Raw genomic sequence first — 21,733 nt, forward strand, 5'->3', positions numbered from 1 at the left:
ACAAAACCTAGCTCAATTGGTAGAAATATCGAAATTGCTAGTATCAGACGTCAGCACTGGGGTTCGAACTCCGATCATTCTACTTTGTATATGTGAATTTTTAATGACTTTATCATTTCCTCTATCAATTAAAAAAAATTATAAACAATCTACGGTCGGAAGTGATTTAGCGTGCCTCCGTGAATTTTCGTGAGTGTGTTCACAGTTCACACCATATAGCAGATCTCTTTTTATTATTATTATTTAAAAAAAAAAAATACTAGAAAGTTAGTACTACATCTATATATATATATATATATATATATATATATATATATATATATATATATATAATCTCCTCAGCACAAGATGTGCAAAAAGAGACTAAAAAATGTTACAAGAGAGTCACAATACAAGAATAAAAAAGAACTATAGAACTATACAAGGCTCAAACAAAGTATAGGACTAGACCACCAACTATGACAGTTTAAAGCTAAAGTACTACTCGTCGCTTTCAACCACCTATAGAAAAAAAATTTGATCTTGTCCAACATCTGATGTAAAGAATTTGTTGAGCCGCGAAACAATATTTGGTATCATTCATTCCGACAACCCACACATAAGCAAGCCATATCCCTAACGAGAACATCCTAGCCACTGAAGCCGATTTGTTCTCTGCCATGTCAAACAACCTCCCAAACCTCTCACACAAAGAAATCTCGTTCATCCAAGGATCGGTCTAGAAAAAAGTATAACACTCATCCCCCACCTTTTTCGAAATATGCTCCCCAAACCACTCTCCCCCCTACCTCACCTCATGCATATGTTAGATATTATTATCTTCGTCCTTAAATACCCCTTTGAGAAAATTGTGGAAATTGGTTGAGTATTAAATTTGTTGACAATTATTTAGTAAAAAAAATAAATTGTTGATAATTAGTATTATTTTTATAATTTTATCCTTCAAGATAAATAATAATTTAATGTTTTTTAGAATTTTATTACAAATGGTAGTGTTCTGGTAAAAAACAAGGGGGTTTGTATTATTAATCAAATGGTGTGATTACACTCAGTTCAATCCCAACAACCCTGGGAGTTTAATAAGTCAGAAATTCCCCTTTCTTTACAAATGAGAGTATGGAGCTATTTATAGAGCTTCTAGTCTTCTTCTCCAAGCAAGGGCTCCTAAAAATCCGGTCCTTAGCATCTTCTTCGGTGGTATGGCGTGAAAATAGGGATGAGAACCTTGGTCTCCAAGTTATGGCGGTTGCGAGAAGTTTATTTCTTCCTTCTTAAGTTAGCGGTTGATACAAGGAAGGAGAAGATATTTTCAGTAACACAGAATCCACCCTTTTTGGCGTCGCCTTAGAGTTGCAGGTCACGCCCTAGCTTCTAATCGCCTATTGGGTATTTTTGGGTTTACTTGATTTAGGCTTATAATCCTTTTTTACTTTAATTGGGCTTACTGGATATTTTCTTAAGCCCATTGCCCAGTCCACAGCCCCCCAAGCACGAGGTCCAAAGGAATGAAGTGCTTGAGTAGGGTTCGAATTTTCCCTCTAAAACCTGTAGCGCGGGAAGAGTTTCATCACGTTCCTCCCCACTTTCTGGCGCACGTTCTTGTACTCCTGGTTTTTTGGTGCTCGCCAGCTTTGACAATAGATCTGCTCTCATGTTTTGTTCGCGGGGAACATAAACTAATTCGAACGAATCGAAATGCTTAGCTAGGTTTTGCACCTTCTCCACGTATTTGATTAACTGCGGCTCCTTCGTTTGAAACTTCCCTGATACTTGGTTGGTTACCAGTTGGGAATCACTCATGGCTCTTAGCTCCTTTACCTCCATATCGCTTGCTAACTTCATTCCTGCTATCAAAGCCTCGTATTCCGCTTGGTTGTTGCTAGCTTTGAAGGCGAAACGTAGTGATTGTTCTATCATAACGCCATCCGGTCCTTCCAGTACTATTCCGGCTCCACTTCCTCGCACATTGGAGGCCCCGTCAACTGAGAGTGTCCAAAACGCCGCTTTCTCTGTTGTTGGCGGAGTAGACATTTCCAATACAAAATCAGCTAGTCTTTGTGACTTAATGGCCCCTCTAGGCGAGAAGGTGATGTCAAATTCTGATAATTCCACGGACCACGCTACCATCCTTCCTGCCAAGTCTGGCTTTCGGAGGACGTTCTTGATAGGGTAATCTGTTCTAACAACTACTTGGTGGCTTTGAAAGTACTGCCTTAACTTTCTGGCTGTGACAACTACCGCGAGGGATAACCTCTCTATTCTTTGGTACCTTGTTTCTGCTCCCCTTAAGGTTCTACTTACAAAATATATAGGTTTTTCTTCGCCCTCTATTTCTTGAACTAGAGCTGAACTCAAAGCTCTATCCGAAACTGCGAGATATAGGTAAAGGGTGTTACCTGGTAATGGGCGTGTCAAGATGGGCGGTGATGCCAAGAACTCTTTTAATTGTTTGAAGGCTTCTTCACATTCTGGTGTCCAGGAGAATCTCTCATTTTTCCTAAGAGATGCGAAGAAGTGGAAACCCTTTTCGCCCGCACATGATAGGAATCTGGATAGTGCCGCTATTCTGCCTGTCAAGGTTTGTACTTCTTTCACGGATGTAGGGCTCCTCATGTTTATGATGGCTTGGCATTTCTCGGGGTTAGCCTCTATTCCTCTGCTGGTGAGCATAAATCCTAAGAATTTTCCGGCTTGCACTCCAAAGGAACACTTCGCTGGGTTTAGTCTCATGTTGTACTTTCTTACTGATCCCATGATGTCCAACAGATCATCATCATGGCGACTTCCCTCGGAAGTTTTTACTACCATGTCGTCGATATATACTTCTAGATTCTTCCCTATTTGCTCAGCAAAGACCCTGTCCATCAACCTTTGGTATGTTGCTCCCGCATTCTTTAATCCAAAAGGCATGACGTTGTAAAAATAGTTGCAGGTATTCGACATAAAGGCTGTATGGCAGGCGTCGGAGGGGTTCATCTTTATTTGATTGTATCCGGAGTAGGCGTCCATAAAACTCAGCATCTTGCACCCCGAGGCGCCATCAATTAACCTGTCAATGTTGGGCAGAGGATATGGATCTTTGGGACATGCCTTGTTTAAATCTGTGAAGTCCACGCACATTCTCCACTTTCCGTTGGCCTTTTTCACCATGACGACGTTTGCCAACCATGAGGGGTATTTTATTTCTTCGATGAATCCAGCCTCCTTTAGCTTTTCTACCTCTTCCGTTATGGCGACTCGTCTTTCTTCTCCTACCTTTCTCTTTCTTTGGGAGACTGGTTTTGTGTTGGGTGATATTGAAAGCTTATGTGTTATCACCCCTTCGTCAATCCCTGGCATATCTGAAGGCTTCCATGCGAATAGGTCAGCGTTATCCTTCAAGATTTTGATGATTCGTCTCCTCTCCTCGCTGGGCAACGCTGTTCCCAAGCTGGTTGTCTGGTGGGGGTGATCGCCAATTTGAACTTGCTCCAGGTCTTCTATAGGGCTTACCCTTCGATCTTGAAATTCCTCCCTCGGATCCATGTCTGCGCTCTCTATGATGTTTATGCCGCCTGGAATTGCGGCTTGTCTTCTTTCGAATTTCCCGCTTGCGCTGGAATTTCGGTGTCGTATCTTTAAGCTAGACTCGTAGCATTTCTTGGCGAGAATCTGATCGCCCCTTACCGTCCCTACTCCCCCATTATCAAGGGGGTATTTTATCGCTAGGTATAGAGTGGACATGGCCGCCCCCAATGTGTTAAAGGCGGGCCTTCCTATAATAATATTATAGGAGGTAAAAGGAGTTTTAACTACCAGGTATCGCACCTTGATAGTTTTGGCGTTGCTGCCTTCTCCAAACGTGGTAAGAAGGGAGGCGTAACCCATTACGTCCACTTGTTCGCCAGAGAACCCGACCAGGGTTCCGGAGTAGGGTTGCAATTGCTCTTCTGCTAATTGCATGGCCTTGAAAGCTTCCCAGTACATAATATCCGCTGAACTCCCTGAATCTATCAATACTCTTTTTACATCACAGTTCAAAATTTGGACTTGTATCACTAATGGATCATCGTCATGGGGTGCTACCTCCAAACCATCCTTTGCCGTGAATGCCAAATCTGGGACGTTTAATGGCTGAGGCTGACTTACGAGGTATATTTCCGAGATAGCTCGGCGTACATACCTTTTCCTTGCTGAGCTTGATTCGCCCCCGCCTGAGAATCCTCCTGCTATTGTATTCACGGAGATTCTCCCCTTGGGAGGCTCTCTGTTTGGCCCAGGAGGATCTCGTGGCTCCTGCCGGGGGACTTTTGGCACGACAACCCGCCCTTGGGCGGCGTCGTCAATGAATTTGCGAAGGTGTCCGCTTTTTATCAGTTCTTCGATTAAATCCCTTAAGCGGAAGCATTTTTCTGTGGAGTGACCTCTACACCTGTGATATGCGCACCAGGCGTTATCGTCCAGCCCCATGGGGATGTTACTGGTTCTTCTTGGGGGGAGGTTTGCCAAACCAGTGGCCAGAATCTCATTTAAGACGTAAACCTTTGAGGCGTTTAATGGCGTGAGGTCTTCATTGGCGGGATGACTCCTGAATTCTCTTCTGGGCGGTTGGCGGTAGGGCTTCCCATGATGCCTCTGCCATGGGTCTCCTAGGTGGCCTCCCGATTTTGGTCGTGGGTGTTCGGGCGCTCTAGTGGCACGACCCACGTATTCCTTCTCCTTAACGTCTCGTTGCCTTTTCTCGGCGTTACTTTCTTCGCCCTTTATATAACACTCCGCCCTCTTGTTCACCTCTTGCATTGACGAGGCTGGCTTTTGGGCTAAGGACTCATTGAAATGTCCCGCCCTTAGCCCATTGTGGAAGGCTGCCACGAACATCTCCTGATTTGGATTTGAGACTTTGATGGTGGCTTCGCTAAATCTGGCGAGGAAGTTACGCAATGATTCGCCATGGTTTTGGCGGATGGAGAAAAGACTGGTTGATGTGACTTTCACGTGTTTCGATCCAGCGAACTGGTGAATAAATTTTTTATGAAAGTCAGCATAACTCTCAATTGAGTTTCTTGGAAGGTTCATGTACCAACGCAAGGCGACGTCCTTGAAGGTGCCGGCTAGTAATTTACACTTTAGATGTTCCGAAGCATTGATTATGGCGGTTTGTGTCCCAATTGCCATCAGGTGCTCCCTTGGATCCGTCTTTCCGTCGAAGGTAGGAAGGTGAGGAACCTTGATTGTTTCCACCACTTGGGCATCCCACAAGTGTTGTGCTAAGGGTTGTACGTCCATGACGCCCTCTCCCTCCTCCTCCTCCAAAATCAATTTCGCTTTCTCTTTCTCATTAGTTCTCTCGGCTTCGATGGCCGCAATCTGAGTTTGTAAGCGCCGTATTTCTACAACGGCGGCTTGCAAGGTGTTAACGCTAGAGCTATCGTTGTTTCCATGTTCTCCAGCCATGTGAAGATGTTTGATTTTTCGTCTAGTTGCTGTGATAGGCTGGGATCAAATGATTTTACCGCAGCCCCACGGTGGGCGCCAAAATGTTCTGGTAAAAAACAAGGGGGTTTGTATTATTAATCAAATGGTGTGATTACACTCAGTTCAATCCCAACAACCCTGGGAGTTTAATAAGTCAGAAATTCCCCTTTCTTTACAAATGAGAGTATGGAGCTATTTATAGAGCTTCTAGTCTTCTTCTCCAAGCAAGGGCTCCTAAAAATCCGGTCCTTAGCATCTTCTTCGGTGGTATGGCGTGAAAATAGGGATGAGAACCTTGGTCTCCAAGTTATGGCGGTTGCGAGAAGTTTATTTCTTCCTTCTTAAGTTAGCGGTTGATACAAGGAAGGAGAAGATATTTTCAGTAACACAGAATCCACCCTTTTTGGCGTCGCCTTAGAGTTGCAGGTCACGCCCTAGCTTCTAATCGCCTATTGGGTATTTTTGGGTTTACTTGATTTGGGCTTATAATCCTTTTTTACTCTAATTGGGCTTACTGGATATTTTCTTAAGCCCATTGCCCAGTCCAGGTAGAAAAATATGCATTTTAATTAGGGATATGTTCGTAAATAATTAATATCTTTGAAATTTAAAAAGAGTCTTATAAAAATGAACAAAGAAAAATTACAATATGATCTTATATTTAAAAGCGAAGGTTAGGGTAAAAACCCGCATTTTGGGTACGGACACGGGTACCTGCACAAAATAAATAATTACTGAGTTGACAATTAAAAATAAATAAAAAATAAATTAATTTCCACGTGTCATGCCACATCAAGATTCGTCCATGTCATATGCCCATTTGTTGAGCCAGGGGGGTAACGCAAGGAATCTTGACATTGCAGGGGGTAATCTCAAAAAAAAATTTACATGGAGGTAACGCAAAACTCGTCTATTTTGCAGGGGTATAACACTATTTACCCAATAAAAAAAAACAAATATATAGAAAAAATATAAGATAAATACAAAAAAAATTAATATACTTAAAAATAGGAACAAAACAAATTATAGATAGAAACAAAACAAAATAATTTATACGCATAAACATTATAGAAAGTTTAGTCAATAAAAAATTATAGAAAAAATATAGAAAAAATAAGAATAAACCGCATAAAAATAAGAATATACATAAATAATTAATAAAAAAATACTTTATAAAAAAAACCTAAACAATATTTTTCATCAAAAAAAGAAAAGAAACATAAACAATATTACTATCAAGCTTGCTACTAACCACTAATAATAATAAAGTTAAATAATATCAAACTTACTAAATTATCCTAAATATTCCTAATAAAACTTATAATTTTTTATTAAAAATATACACGGGACACTCAAACATAAAAAATTGAATAAATAAATTTACAAGGAAAAACAAAATAATTTCACTTATATTTTAACAATATTATATAATAATTTTTAAATATTTAATTCTAAATAAATTTCCTACCTTAATATAATGACAAACTTATATATCAAATAAAAATCAATGGATCGTGCGAATGCACGGGTCTTTAAACTAGTTTGATGTTAAAAACTTAAACTAATCAAGTTGCTTTATATTTTACTATTTGTTTTTCACACAAATGTTTTTTTTTTTTTATCTTTATACAATTTTATTAAATTTAAAGTTTTATTAAAAAAGTATAAAGGATAGAGGGCCAATTTCAACAAAAATAAGACAAAATTAAATTTGATTCAAATTATAAACAACATCAAATGGTGAGAATCACTTTTACATTAATGTATCCAAACATAAATTAATTATGCTAAACTCACTTTTTTCCAAAATCAAATCTGTCAAACTCAATTTTTTTCGCCGCTGACCAAACACACAGTAAATATGTGGAGAGCCAACTGAGAAACGTTTCAGGCTATAAAGATGATATTCAGATCAATGCAGAGATACTTGTTTTGGATTCCTTTCACTTATACCCCTGAAAACTTTGTTCATGGCTTTCTGGATTCTGAAATCAATAGTATGAAAAACAAAACCAAATTACATATGAAACAACTATGAAGCTTTTTCATTTTCATTGTTTTTTTTATTCCAAGCTTCTTTTTAAAATAATTGAAGTTAGATCTTCGGCATTAGGTGGTCTATGGCTCTGTTTGGTAAAAATAGTAGTTAGCTGATAAGTTAGCGTATGATTGATAGCTTATAGTTGAAGAGTTGCTAATTTAGGCTTTTGAAATCTCAAAAAAATTGACAATTCATACGTAGAACTAAAAATTTGTGCTCTAATTTCTATCTAGCACTTAAAAATTACTCCCTCCGTCCCAAAATATAAGTAAAAATTGGTCAACAAAAATGAATGTATTTGACCCAAATCTTTAACCAAATACACCAAGTTCTTTTGACTCACTTTTGCTTATATTTTGGGATGAAGAGAGTATGCTTTAATACAATTAGCTAGAGGTATCCGAAAATCAAATATCATCATCCAATCAAAATGCATGCAAATGAAGCCTGCAATTTTGTGTGCAACAATGATCATCCCTGGCATAATTATTACTCCAATCAATTTTACAACAAACAAAGCTTTGACATGCAACCAATCAATTGACTTGGAATAGTATAGTCCTGCCTACACCTAGAATAGAAGAAACATCATGAAAACATGGGATTCATTGTGCCAATCAAAATGCATGCAACTAATTATTGCAATGATCTTTGGAACAAACAAAATCTCAATGTATTATCAATTTATCTCCCACTAGCACATCTATGACGTTGGAATAGTGGCAAAGATATAGACACAACAACTTTGTCTGGTTCAACTCATTAGCTTGAATCAAATGAACCAACAACAACTATGGTTAAAAAACAACTCAAACTTTTTATTGGTCTCACAAACCAACTAAATTATTAAGAACAGCGTTATTAATCAATTAATACACCATAATTCAACTTCCAACACTACCAATTCACTTAACTTTGCTCTTTTTATAGATGATTTTCTCCTCATTTTTACTAAACTTTCGATGTGGGGATCATTATAGATTACTGAGTATAAAAGTCAAAACTAATAACTTTCGGTCTAACGTCATACAGTGCCAAATTGAGTCTTTAAATATAAATTATGGGAACCATCAAACTTTTATTGCAAGATAAGAGGAGCCATCAAAACAAATTGTATCAACAACCCAGCATTTCTTGGGATGCTTGAGAGGATGTGGACATGTGGTTTTTATGTTAGCACCGATTGAGTTTTGGGGTTGCAGGTTTGGTTTTGGAGAGGAAGAGAATTTGATGAACAAGTCACTGTCATGGCAGCGCTATGTTGTTGTGTATTAAGAAGATAGTGCGAAGATGTACCAAAAAAAAAAAAAAAAAAAAGAAGATAGTGTGAATTGAATTGATTGAGGATTCGCGAGTGACTTAATGGGTTTTTTAAATCTTAGTCATCCATAATATTCTCATTGCTGTAAATGTCTCATTTTCATTAGGGATGACAAAAAAACCCAAACCCGAGAGACCCATCCGAACCCAAACCTAAGTCAACGGGCGAAACCCGATTTGACTGGGTTTGAGTTTGGGTTTGGGTGACACCCGATAATATGGGTGTGAGTTTGGTATCAGTCAAACCCACACCCGAAACCCATACACCCACCCGAAATATTTTATAATTACCTAATTACCCCCATAGTCTCCCTCAATTTTCTTGGAAGACCTTAAATTTTAGTTGTAATTTAATTTCTTGAATGTCTATGATGTAATTTCTTGAAAGTCTATGTTTGAATTTTCTTGGAAGACCTTAATTTTAGTTATAATTTAATTCAAAGTGTATGTTGGAATTTAATTTCTTAAATTTGCAAATTATTTTCAAATGTGCTACGAGTTTGGGTTTGGGTGGAAAAAACCCGAACCCAATGGGTGTGGGCGTGGGTGTTGTTTTGCCACCCGAACAGCCTTTGGGTTTGGGTTTGGGTGATGATTTCGGGTGTGGGTTTGGTAAGTGTCAAACCCGCACTCATGGGCGCCCGTTGCCATCCCTAATTTTCATGTAAGAAACATTTTTCTCACAATATAAAATGCTATTTATATGAAAGTGAGGCATTTACATCAATAAGTAATCTTAATGTGATTTTGTTTTATCGTCATTATTCATGTATGTCTAGTGGATTCAAAAAAGCAATTGTATATATGGTGACATTTTTAATGGTACTATCACTTGTGTTAGAACAACAGCCAGAAAAGAAAAGCACAAATCACCAACAATATAGCATATGATTGTTTGTTTACGCGTTTCGGCAAAGTATGTCTACTAATATATATATGGGAACTTTTAAGGAAGAGGAGTTTTAAAATGAGAGGGTGAGAGGAATAAATAACAGACCCGATTTTGGGCCAGGACAGGCAGGGCCCGAGTTCAGGGCCTCCAAATTTTGGGGGCCTCAATACTTTTTTTTCAGGCCCATCAAAGTAATTGTAGTCAAGTATTGGTTCTGCGAATCTTGAACACAAATTAAATGTTGGCCTAGTGGTTATTGCATGAGTTAAGTACCGAGATTGTGTGTGTTCAATTCTCACTTAATGCTTTTGTTTACTTTTATTTTGTTGTAATCCATTTCTTTTGGGTACATTTATTGTAATCCAATCTTTTTTATTTTATCTATAACAATATATAATCTATAACAATATATAAAGGGGATAAGGGAGTTTGGGCTGGATTTTTTTTGGTCCATTTTGCCCTTAACTTCCTTTATGGTTTTTTAATTATTCCATAATTGCCCTTAACTTCCTCTTTTTTTTTTATGGTTTTTTCATCTATATCTATTCTATACTATCTATAACAATATATAAAGGGGATAAGGGAGTTTGGGCTGGATTTTTTTTGGTCCATTTTGCCCTTAACTTCCTTTATGCTTTTTTAATTATTCCATAATTGCCCTTAACTTCCTCTCTTTTTTTTATGGTTTTTTCATCTATATCTATTCTATACTATAATATATAAAAAGAATACATGAGTTTTGGGGTAGAATTTTCATAATACCAACATTACCCTTGCTTTTTTTGAGTAGCAACAAAAATCTTTTATTAACAAACTCACCATAACATAAGGCGTATCTTTTTTTTTAGGTACATAAGTTAGACACAGGCAGGCGCGGAACGCGCCTGCCTGGCCCGCTAGTAATATATAAAAAGAATACATGAGTTTTGGGGTAGAATTTTCATAATACCAACATTACCTTTGCTTTTTTTTAGTAGCAACAAAATTCTTTTATTAACAAACTCACCATAACATAAGGCGTATCTTTTTTTTTTTTTTGGTACATAAGTTAGACACAGGCAGGCGCGGCGCGCCTGACCCGCTAGTTTTTTATAATAGTAATCCAATCTTTTGTTTACTTTTATTTTGTTGTAATCTTTTCTTTTGGGTACATTTAATGTAATCCAATTTATAATGAACATTTCATTAACTATTTTTAAAATTGTTTCCTTTTTTAACATGGGGAGTTTTTTCTAAAAAAAAAACTCACTCTATAATTTATAAATAACTTCACTATTTTTTTTTAAATCTACATTTTATTATTTCTTTGAAAATAAAGAATTAATTTATAAAATTAAGTTGCAATTTTTATTGTGGAATGAACTTATCTTTATGTTAGTTACACAGATAAATGACTATTTTTATGTTGTTAATACTATTTAGTATTTATAATTTAAATAAATAATATTTTTTTAATTTAATTTTTTATTAGGAGTCCATTTTTATTATTTGTCCTGGGCCTCCAAAATCTCGGAACCGGCCCTGAAGATCAGTAATACACCATATGTTGTTTTAGTGAAGTACTTCAAGTTCAATGTTCATGGCTTGAATCCATGACTCATTTGGAGCAGCTTGGTTAAACGTTTTTGGTTAATCATTAATAGTGATGGCAAAAACGAAAGCAAAAATGTGAAGAATATTTTTAGCTCTAGTCGATTTTCTAACTTTCTAGGCCTCCTTCAGCTAGAGGGGGAGAGGAAGCATTTCAATCCAGTTCCAACAATGCACTTTTCGGATCGAGAAAGAGGCCACGTGGGGCAAAAAAGAGGATCTCCTATCAACTTGTTCCGAAGCATAGATACCAAATATGACATGGACACCGACACGTCGACACTGATAATAATTAAAATAAAAATATAATTTATGTAATCATAAATATTGGTGTCGTGTCGGACACATCTAATTTGATGAGTGTCTGTGCTTCAAAAATTTCTAATAGTCTAATTCAAGGATCGTCGGGAATGAATTTAGAAATGAGAGTCATTCGTGAACTCTTGCTTATGCTAAATTCAATTTATCACATAATAATGATTAAGGTTAATTAACTAATTTTCTAAAAGCTTGAAAACAAAGAAAGTCAAATTAACATATTTGATAATTAGGCATAAGATCAAGCAGCAATAGTACTATTGCAATCAAAGGGAGTTCTTAAAGTAGACACTCCCAAGGTAAATGAACAAATTGTGCATTGTGTTTAGCCCACACCGATAAGAAACTTAAAAAATTAGGGGTTCGTCACAGTTTCAAGGAGATTATCAATAAAGAAGTATGATCTCAACTCCTTCTCGATGATCTGCTATTTGGTCATGTTGAAAATAATTCAGTCTTAACCTTTTGGTTTTCAGGAGAATGAACTCTGGTAATACGAACTTCAACCGGGAGGTAAGTAACGTCTAACCACGAACTGTTTCACCTATGATTCAAACTCAGATTCTCCCGAACGATTTAACGGACGCTTATTAGTTAAGGTCTTGATGGCAATGACACAACAGGAAGAGGAGGCTCTTTAGTCCCAACTTTAAGCCACTGCTTATAATACACAGCAAACATAACAGTTCCTATATCCAATTTATCATTGTACACTCTCCTCAAATACTTCATTTTCTTTTCCTTCTCACCATCAGATTCATTTGAATCTGAAATTGTTTCGACCTCCTCGGTATACCAAATTCTAAGATGAAGAAGTTGAGGAAGAAACAAATGCTCCCAAAATTCAGGAACCAAGTAGGTTCTAGCAAAAAATGGAGCATCATAGAACACTTGCATTAGATGTCTAGCACAAACCCTGTTGTTATTCTGAAGCTTGTAAACTATTGCCATATAGAGTTCACCACAAGCACAGAGATGAGAATTTGGTATTCCACATGTTGTTGCATCTTGTAACCTATTGGAATTCAATGAAACAATTATGGTTAAAAGATCAATTGAATTCTTCAAGCATTTGATCCTTAGATACTTTTTTGTTGTCCCTTTTTGATCATCTACTAACTTGTCAATATTCTTCATGCTTAGTTTCATGTTTACAAGAATCTCATTCTCTTTATCTGATTCTGAACCATTTTTTCTTCTTCTGACCAAGTAAGAATTGCATTTTTCAAATATTGTTTTTCTGAAAAAATCATCTTTGATATATCTTCCAATATAGTCATCACTGATGATACTAGTCAAAGCTCTGATTGCAACTGCATCCATAGGTGGTCCTTCACTTCTTGAATCCGGTGAAACCAACGGCTTCAAATTCGATTTTTTGGAGGCTGAACAATCAAATGACAAAGTCAAAGACCCTTTTTCTAACTTTTGGTTGGAGCAATCAATGTTTTTCTGATCATGGGAGTTGCTTGAAGGTAAAGGGATTGATGTTGATATTACCTCTTTTGTTTCCATTGATAGTTTGTTCTTTTGGTTGAAGCCTTCTTGTGTGAGAAATTCTCTGAGGGAAATCATGTGGTTATGTGAGACAAATTGAAGGTACAATAAAACAATATTTAGAGAATTTATTTATAGAATTCAAAGATAACAAAGAGAAGAGAGTGGTGGTGATTTGGGCATGGAATTGAGACAAATAAAGATTTATCTTGGGTTAATCATCATTCATATGGTGGATCTTTTGAGGTCATTTAGTTTAATATTATATATTATATGAAGGTCAAACATAGTTTGGACAAAACTTGATCTCATGATACCGATATAGTTTAGATGAGATGAGATAGACTTTTTCTAGCTTAACTAAGAGTTTGGGTTCGATTTCTGACTTGGACAAGCAGCAACGTTAAAATTCTTAGGAGAGTTTGTTGTCGATTTGGGTCCTATAAGACTCGAGAAATTAATCTCTGCAATTGTGCACATAATGTATTCGATTTTTTTAAAATAAAATAATAAAAAATGATCTATGTTTGGACTGATTCAAAAGGCCGGTTACGTTAAAAACAATTTATTTTTGACAAATTGCGTTAAAAACAATTAAATTTGTCAATACAAAAATGATACCTCTCGTCCCCACCCACTACTTCAATACAAAGATCTAGTACTAGTAAATTTTGACAGTTAAGGAACATGAACTAAATTTGTAAAAAATAAAATAAAAATGAACTAGACATTTTATTGAAGAAAAAATCTATGTGTATGTTATAAAAAAATATAAATCTATTAGTTTTGGACACCCGTGCCAAAAGCAGGGGCTAGAAATTCAATTTTTTTTTAAAAAATTAACAAACACTTATATATATATATATATATATATATATATATATATATATATAGTTCTTCACACCGTCATGAATGAGTTAGCTTGCATTCGTAAAAATATAATAATTTTGGACTTTTTTTTGGTTAGAAATAATAATTTTAAATGTTATTGAACAAATATACTCCTTTTGTCCCAAAATATAAATAAAAGTTGGTCAACAAAAATGAATGTATTTGGTTCAAATCTTTAATCAAAGACATCAAGTTTCTTGACTCATATTTGTTTATATATTTTGGGATGGAGGGAGTATGTATGTTATTATTGTCTTACTAATTATTTTATTTTGCTGTAACAATTTGAAGATTTTTGCTGCTGTTGTTGTAAATAGTTCAATTAAACTATCAAGACAGATTTGTTCCAACAAGAGAATCTCTTATTTCTAGTTCTATGGCAAATAGTTTTGGTAGAAGATGAAAACTGAAACTTCTTTTTCTATTTTTTTTACGGTACTTTTTCTATTTTTTTTAATTCAAAAAGATTAACATAAAATGGTTTTGGTTTTAAAAAATAAAGATTTTATTTTTTTTAATTAAAAAAGATTTGAAAATAAATATTTAAAATTTTAATTTTAAAAATAAATTTTATTTGGGAGTAAATATTTATTTTTGGTGCAAAATAAAAAAATTCGTTTTTTTTATTTTAGGAAAAAAAATATTTTTTTAAAAAATAATTTATTATCTAACGTGAAATTTTTTAAAAAAATATAAATGATTTTTTTTCCACGTATACAAGCCACGTTAGCATAAAACAAACGAACGAAGCCACGTCAGTGAATTAAGTCTTTGTGATAAAACAAACGATCACTTTGATGAGTGAATTAGAGTAGCCTAGTTAAGGATGAACCAATATAAAAATTCCTCGTTAATCGTATATTGTTGTTGTTCTTGTGTTGTTATGAAAAGAAAAAAAGTGTATTTATTTGAATCTGAGCCGTTAAAAAACTTGATTGCCACGTGGTGAAAATATGTTTATGGAAGTGGATTAAATGGAGGATAAGAGTAATGGAGGGGATCCGGCCTCGGCTGGTTAACTAATGTTATCCCCTTGTTCTTTTCATTTCCCCTATTTGTTCTTATGCCATATGCTACTCACCAACAGTCACCACCAGCTCAAAACTACTACTACTATACTATACAGCTTCCTCCTCCTCCTCTTAATTTCTTATCCTCTTTCTCAATGGAGTTAAGAACTACTTCTCTTCTTCTTCAATCGTTCTATTATTATTATTCTCTTCCCCCGAGGTTTCTCAATCTTAATAAACCACCTTCTCCCTTCTCTTCCTCCTTATCCATCACTACTAATTTACTTCGCTCTTTATCTCACAAAGGTCTGTCACTACTTTTACATTCCATGTTTTTCTAAATATATTTTCTTTTTTAAAATTATTTATGTACTTTCTTTTATTATTGCCAAAATTACTCCACTCAGGTAACGATTTGGTCATTTATATATTTTTCACGTCATTTTTGTCCTTTTTAGTCATTGGCTCATGTTTGCATATGGTTTTTCAAGCTTTAAATCTATGGTTTATTTTGTGGCATAACATATATTTATAATTGAAGAAAAAAATCATAGATTTGAAGTTTGAAATTCGGAAAAGAAAAAAAAAAAAAGACTAAAATGTTGTGCAAAAAAGATAAAGATGAAAGACTAAATTGAAGGTATTTACTATTTTATCAGCAATGTAACTAACTAACTAACTAACTAGGTAAATGGTAACCAATTATGGCGGCATTCTTTAATTAATTTACTAAATGCAATGCACTTGTCTCTCTTGAACTTGATTGTCCTAGACAGTTACTAATTCCTGTCATTTTGGTAACTTGTTAGTTGATCAAGCAGATCAACAGCATTCTTTTCCAATTGCTGCTGGTGCTCGCGACATAAGGATGGTGCCGAATTGCATTGGTGAAGGGTTGTCGTGTGCGAGTACATCTGGTTCTGCTTGTTCTTGTGATGATTCCAATGGAGGAGATGAGAGAATGAATGGTAATGCCGACACAAGGTTTTCGGATAACAGTCAAATGATTAGAGATTGTGATAAGCTAATTGAGATTTTCATCGCGGATGAGTCTGAATTAACTGATTGGAGAAAGTTGTTAGTTAACAATAATACTAAGTGGAGTCATATCAGACTCGACTTTTTCAGACACTGTCGAGATAGAGCAGACAATGAAAATGATCCGTTGATGAAGAACAGGATGCTATTGCTTGGAAATAAGCTTAAAGAGGTCAGTCTTTTTATATTATACTACTTTGTATATTTAGATAATAATACCATTTTTCTAAATTTCATGTTTATGGCTTCGATAATGCAAAAATTTATTAACTACTTCTGTTCTGCAGATAGATGCTGATATACAGAGGCACAATCAACTTATTGAAATGATCAAACGGACTCCATCCGAAATTACCGACATTGTCTCCAGAAATCGTAAAGATTTCACTAAAGATTTTTTTGTCCATCTTCATACAATAGTCGAATCTTATAATGATAATCCAAAAGCACAAACTGGTGAGATTCAATGCTTTCAATTCTGAGTCAATTTTTTTGCTATTCAGCTTTTAAGTATTTAATTGCCACATAATTTGTCTAGGTTAGGTTTATTTGGTACTTGTTACATGTTAATAAATTAGTCGCTTTTATTGGATAGTTCATACTTTACACTTTACCTAATCTAGTATTTGTGTCACCGTTATGTTTATGTGAAAAGATTTGGCAAAACTTCACAACACATGCTTGGCTGCGGTAAAAGTCCACGACACTGCAACTGAGAGTAACGAAGCACTAATTGCTGCAGAGTTGAACTTTCAAGACATTATCAATTCTCCCATGGATGCTTCCGACCAGAAGATAGACAATTTCGCTGAGAAAGGTCAGTGCTTTGATCCAGAATCAGTAGCTCATTGGCTGCGATTGTGTTATGATGTGGAAGAAGTAGGAAGGGTACACACAATTGTCTTGAAATGTTTTAGAGGTTCAAGTACTTATGTTGATAATAATTTGATTTGTAGTTATTTAAGATTAGGTAAGTTAGCTAAGGCTCGTAAAGTGTTTGACGGCATGACAATTAGAGATACAGTTACATGGACTGCTATTATTGACGGGTATTTAAAATATAACTTGGATGATGAAGCTTTTGAGTTATTTCATGCTTCAATTAAGCATGGGGTTCAACCAAATAGTAAGATGTTTGTCTGTTTCATGAATTTGTGTTGTAAAAGAGTGGATTTAGCATTGGGGAAACAAATTCATGCCTGTATCTTGAAAAGCAACTGGAGGAATTTAATCGTTGACAGTGCAATTGTTAATTTTTATTCGAAATGTGGTGAAATAACAAGTGCATTTAGAACGTTTGATCGTATGGAAAAACGAGATGTGATATGTTGGACAACTATAATTACTGCTTGTTCCCAACATGGGCTCGGACATGAAGCCTTGTTGATGTTGTCGCAGATGCTAGGTGACGGGTACTTTCCTAATGAATATACTATATGTGCTGGACTAAAGGCTTGTGGAGAAAATAAAGCATTGAAATATGGGACACAGCTACACGGCTCCATAATAAAGAAAATCTGCAAGAGTGATGTTTTTATAGGAACTGGTCTAATTGATATGTATGCAAAATGCGGGGAGATTGTGAGTTCTAAAAAGGTGTTTGATAGAATGAGGGTTAGAAATACAGCTACTTGGACGTCCATTATATCAGGATATGTGCGAAATGGGTTTAGCGAAGAGGCTTTAAACTTTTTTCGAGTAATGAAAAGGAAAAAAGTGTATGTTAATAAATTGACAGTGGTATGTGTGTTGATGGCTTGTGGCACAATTAAGTCTTCACTCATTGGAAGAGAGGTTCATGCACAAAAAATCAAAAGTATTGTCCATACTAACATGTACATAGAAAGCACTTTGGTATGGTTCTATTGCAGATGTAAAGAATACTCGCATGCTTTAAATGTGCTCAAACATATGCCTTTCAGGGATGTTGTTTCATGGACTGCCATTATCTCCGGGTGTGCTAGGCTCGGTCTTGAAACTGAGGCTCTGGAGTTTTTGCGCGAAATGATTGAGGAAGGTGTGTTACCTAATTCCTATACTTACTCATCAGCTTTGAAAGCATGTGCAAAATTAGAAGCTCCAATGCAAGGAAAATTGATTCATTCCAATGCAAGCAAGACCCCTGCACTGTTTAATGTATTTGTGAACAGTGCTTTAATATATATGTATGCAAAATGTGGATATATTGCGGATGCTTTTCAAGTTTTTGACACCATGCCTGAGAGGAATTTGGTTTCTTGGAAAGCCATGATCTTGGGTTATGCAAGAAATGGGCATTGTAGAAAGGCTCTAAAGCTCATGTATAGAATGCGAGCTGAAGGTTTTGTGGTGGATGATTATATTCTTGCGACAGTTCTTACTGCGTGCGGTGGCATTGATTGCGGAGACATTGATTGGGATCTTGAGTCTTCTTCACATGACTTGCATTCCTCATAATCTTCTGCAAGATTGTAGACTACAGGATACACCTAATTAGATATAGAGGAAAGAAATCTTATAGAATTCATTCATTTCTGTTATTGTTCAAATTGGCATCTAATTATTATCTGTTACACACAAGACCTGTTATAATCCTCAACTTGCGCAAGCTTTATTATTTGGGGTGTTCTTCATCCAAATTCCAATCATTAACAAGATGATTCTGAAATACCCTTTGGTTATTCTGTTATCTCATCGATGCCCTATGTGAAAGTTGAATCAGCAATATATTCTAGTTGCACCAGATGCGAGGCACAGTTTATTTATATGCTTATGATTCAAGTTGAAACCAATATAGTATGAACATTTCAAATTTTCAATGTATGTTATCATTGTCTATGAGTAGATTTAATGAATACATCTTATATATTCCTTTGGTGAGTCCTTGTGAGTTGTGAGATAATTATGAACTGTTCGAACAGCAACTTGTATGAAGAACTTGGTATGAAAATAAACACAAGTGAAGAACTAGAGTGTATGAATTTGAAAAAGTTCAAGTTAAGTCCCACATTAGGTACGACACTCACTTTAGTAATGTTTATATATGATAAGGTCATTACTTGGGCTATGTCCCAAGGGGTATCCGGTTTTGTAAACGGGGCACACCATACTCAGCGGCGAACCTTTCAAGGCTTGACACCATATATATATATGTTTAAGTATTAGTGCAAATATTACTTTCTAGTCTATTATTGATGATTTTAAGTCTTTTATTATATGTAAAGTATTGTTTTAAGTTATATATAGTTTAATTTTATAACAATTAACTTTAACTTTGTGTGGCAAAAAAAAGTAAATAAGTAATTGAGTTTGTAGTATTGGGTAAAATTACCAATTCAACTGGAATATAAATATGAGATGACATAATTAATATTTAATTTTTTGAAGTAAGATAATACGAGTAAAATTGAAATAAAATTTAATAAGTTATAAACTAATTGAATTAGTTTATCAAAATAAACTATATGCTAGTATAATTTTATGTTCTATATATTTTGGTCCAAGCTAGAATCTTGTGAAGACTCTAACAATAGTGATATGCATGATTTAACAATTATAGACTTTTTCTTATTCGAATAGAAATTTTGTGGTTTTTTTTTTGTTTGTTTTTTTTTTTAAAGAAATTTTTGTAGTTCGTTGATTTGTTGTTCTTTTTTTGGATATACATGTTATATTAGTAAATCTCATATATTGTTTGTTGTTCAACTGAATTATCAATGAATTTTTTTTCGAGTAGTGCCTAATTTTTTTGCCCCACCAGTTATTTGTGTCTAGGTCCGCCCCTGACCATGCTGAATATTGCACGCCGCCGTTTTTCTGGCTGAGCTTGGGCTTTGTGATATATTAATTTTTTAATACCCAGAAGTAATTATTTTTCACTATGTGTGCTGTTACCGTTTCCAAAAATTCGCACATGTTTTGTGTGCTTCGACGAAGTCATGAATGGCTATGTGATGTGTCATCGCATACCCATTATCTTGCCCACGAAATCCTCCTTTCCAGTTCAATCTTCTGCTATATAAATATTGCCTTTCAGTTCTCACAATTTTTTTTTCAACAAGCCAAAATGAAATATATTAACAAATAAGTCTCCTTAGCATAAGATGTGCCAAGATAGACTATCAGAGTTTACAAATAGTCACAGAAAGAAATAAACAATCATACAAGACCCAAACATAATAAAGGACTAGACCACCAACTATGGTAGTTTGAGACTAAAGTAACACTCGTCGTCTTCAACCACCTATAGGAGAAAAGCTTGATCTTGTCCAACAACTAATAAATAGTACTGACTGAGCCTCTGAATAACCTGTGATTTCTCTCGGTCCACACAACCCATACGCTAGCAAGCCAAATGAGTTGTAAAAAAGACCGACGTGCTCTAGATCCACCAGCTGAGAGAGTAAACTGAACAAAATGATCCCGGATAGAAGTAGAAACCACCGAAGAAATGCCAATCCAAGTCCGAACTAGATCCCAAAGAGAACCAAAAGTGCTGCAGGAGATGAATAAGTGATGAGCCGACTCTGCCACCCCACAACTAGATACACACAAATGAGCTGCAGAGGATAATATGCCTCTAGTGACCAGGTTTGACTTAGTGGGCAACTTGTCTCACAAAAATTACTTCACGCATCTTGATTAAAAAATTCTTCTCCCCTCTTAGAAAAAATTTTCTTACTTTAAATTTTATTTTCGTTCTTGTTGTTTCAGAAAGTGGTTGTTGCCACTTCGAATTGATATTCGTATATCAATATTGGACTGGTTCGTTGAATCATCGAAGATGTTTTTTTTGCATGTTTTCTACAGTGCAGTAGATAACGGTATTTTATTGAATTAGCTATTTTATTCTGGGGACTTCACAGTTGATAGCCTACCTTGTACATATTTGGGTAGTGCCGTTAAACGTCTTAAAGAAAATGTATCGAACCACGACTCGGCCAATAATTTCTCATTTGCCTATTTTCAAAATCGATTTTCCAAACCGAAAAATAACATGAACTAAAAGCTACCTCTTGTACCGTGAACTTAGCTCAGTTGGTAGGATGTTGCATTATATATGTAGGTGGCCGGAGTTCGAACTTCGATCATCCCATTTATCCACCTTAAGGGTGAAATTTCTAACCAGGAGAGTATTTGATAAAAAAAGAAAAAGATACCGCTTAGAATCTCTACTGTTGTATAACACCTTAACTTAATGGTTTGGAGATCATCAAACTTTGGTTTAGTGGTGGAATCTTGTCCTGATAAAACACCTAAGGATATTATGACAAAAGTAGAAACTATGCCAACCAAATAATCATTTGGCTTTAAATTTACATTCTCCTGGAATAAAGTGGAACCAAATATAATTTGTTTGGTTTAATTTTTATGGGGAAAATCATTTTTTTTAAGGCTCTTTTAGTACAATTTTGATTATAAGCTTATCTCATTCCCATACACAGGATGTAGAGGAGAGGATCCAACTTCCTCTTTGACAAGGTAGCATGAATAATTACTGGTAGAAAATTGTGTGTAATTTATCTAACAACCGTCAGAAATTATTATATAAAGAAAACTACCGTTATATTTTGTACTTATAAATAATTTTTTTCGTATTTGAATTATTATCGTATTTTGTCCAGCGTATGATTTAATTAATTAGTATATATGATAATTATTTTGAATTTTTAATCAGTTATAATTTATCCTGTATCTGATAGC

General features: G+C 35.3%; 2 protein-coding genes across 3 annotated transcripts; one reads left to right on the top strand and one right to left on the bottom strand.

The window, feature by feature from the left end:
• Positions 1 to 3,040: 3,040 nt before the first annotated feature.
• LOC123904695 lies at positions 3,041 to 4,449 on the bottom strand. The gene is made up of 2 exons (XM_045954324.1): positions 3,493 to 4,449; positions 3,041 to 3,049 (listed from the first exon to the last, which is right to left on the bottom strand). Exons 1-2 carry the CDS (start codon positions 4,447 to 4,449, stop codon positions 3,041 to 3,043), a joined length of 966 nt encoding a protein of 321 aa, XP_045810280.1.
• A 10,604-nt stretch (positions 4,450 to 15,053) lies between these two features.
• LOC123909642 (pentatricopeptide repeat-containing protein At4g18520, chloroplastic) lies at positions 15,054 to 18,822 on the top strand. Of its 2 annotated transcripts, none has more exons than XM_045960510.1 (4): positions 15,054 to 15,319; positions 15,823 to 16,223; positions 16,339 to 16,507; positions 16,707 to 18,822. In XM_045960510.1, the coding sequence occupies exons 1-4, from the start codon at positions 15,067 to 15,069 to the stop codon at positions 18,485 to 18,487; spliced, it is 2,604 nt and encodes an 867-aa protein (XP_045816466.1). In that variant the 5' UTR covers positions 15,054 to 15,066; the 3' UTR covers positions 18,488 to 18,822. The 2 variants fall into 2 exon arrangements, with proteins under 2 accessions (XP_045816466.1, XP_045816467.1); XM_045960511.1 differs by having other exon boundaries at positions 15,073 to 15,319; positions 15,835 to 16,223.
• The last annotated feature ends 2,911 nt before the right edge of the window (positions 18,823 to 21,733 follow it).

This window comes from Trifolium pratense, linkage group LG2, assembly GCF_020283565.1.
Source record: "Trifolium pratense cultivar HEN17-A07 linkage group LG2, ARS_RC_1.1, whole genome shotgun sequence".
NCBI classification, from domain to species: Eukaryota; Viridiplantae; Streptophyta; class Magnoliopsida; order Fabales; family Fabaceae; genus Trifolium; species Trifolium pratense.

What these genes read in the sequence shown, in the direction of transcription:
- LOC123909642 (XM_045960510.1), top strand. Translation starts at nt 15,067, where the DNA reads ATGCCATATGCTACTCACCAACAGTCACCACCAGCTCAAAACTACTAC. An exon ending in TTGGAAATAAGCTTAAAGAG is followed by an intron (nt 16,224 to 16,338) that starts GTCAGTCTTTTT and finishes TCTGTTCTGCAG; the next exon opens with ATAGATGCTGATATACAGAG. An exon ending in TAATCCAAAAGCACAAACTG is followed by an intron (nt 16,508 to 16,706) that starts GTGAGATTCAAT and finishes TTATGTGAAAAG; the next exon opens with ATTTGGCAAAACTTCACAAC.
- LOC123904695 (XM_045954324.1), bottom strand. Translation starts at nt 4,449, where the DNA reads ATGGGGCTGGACGATAACGCCTGGTGCGCATATCACAGGTGTAGAGGT.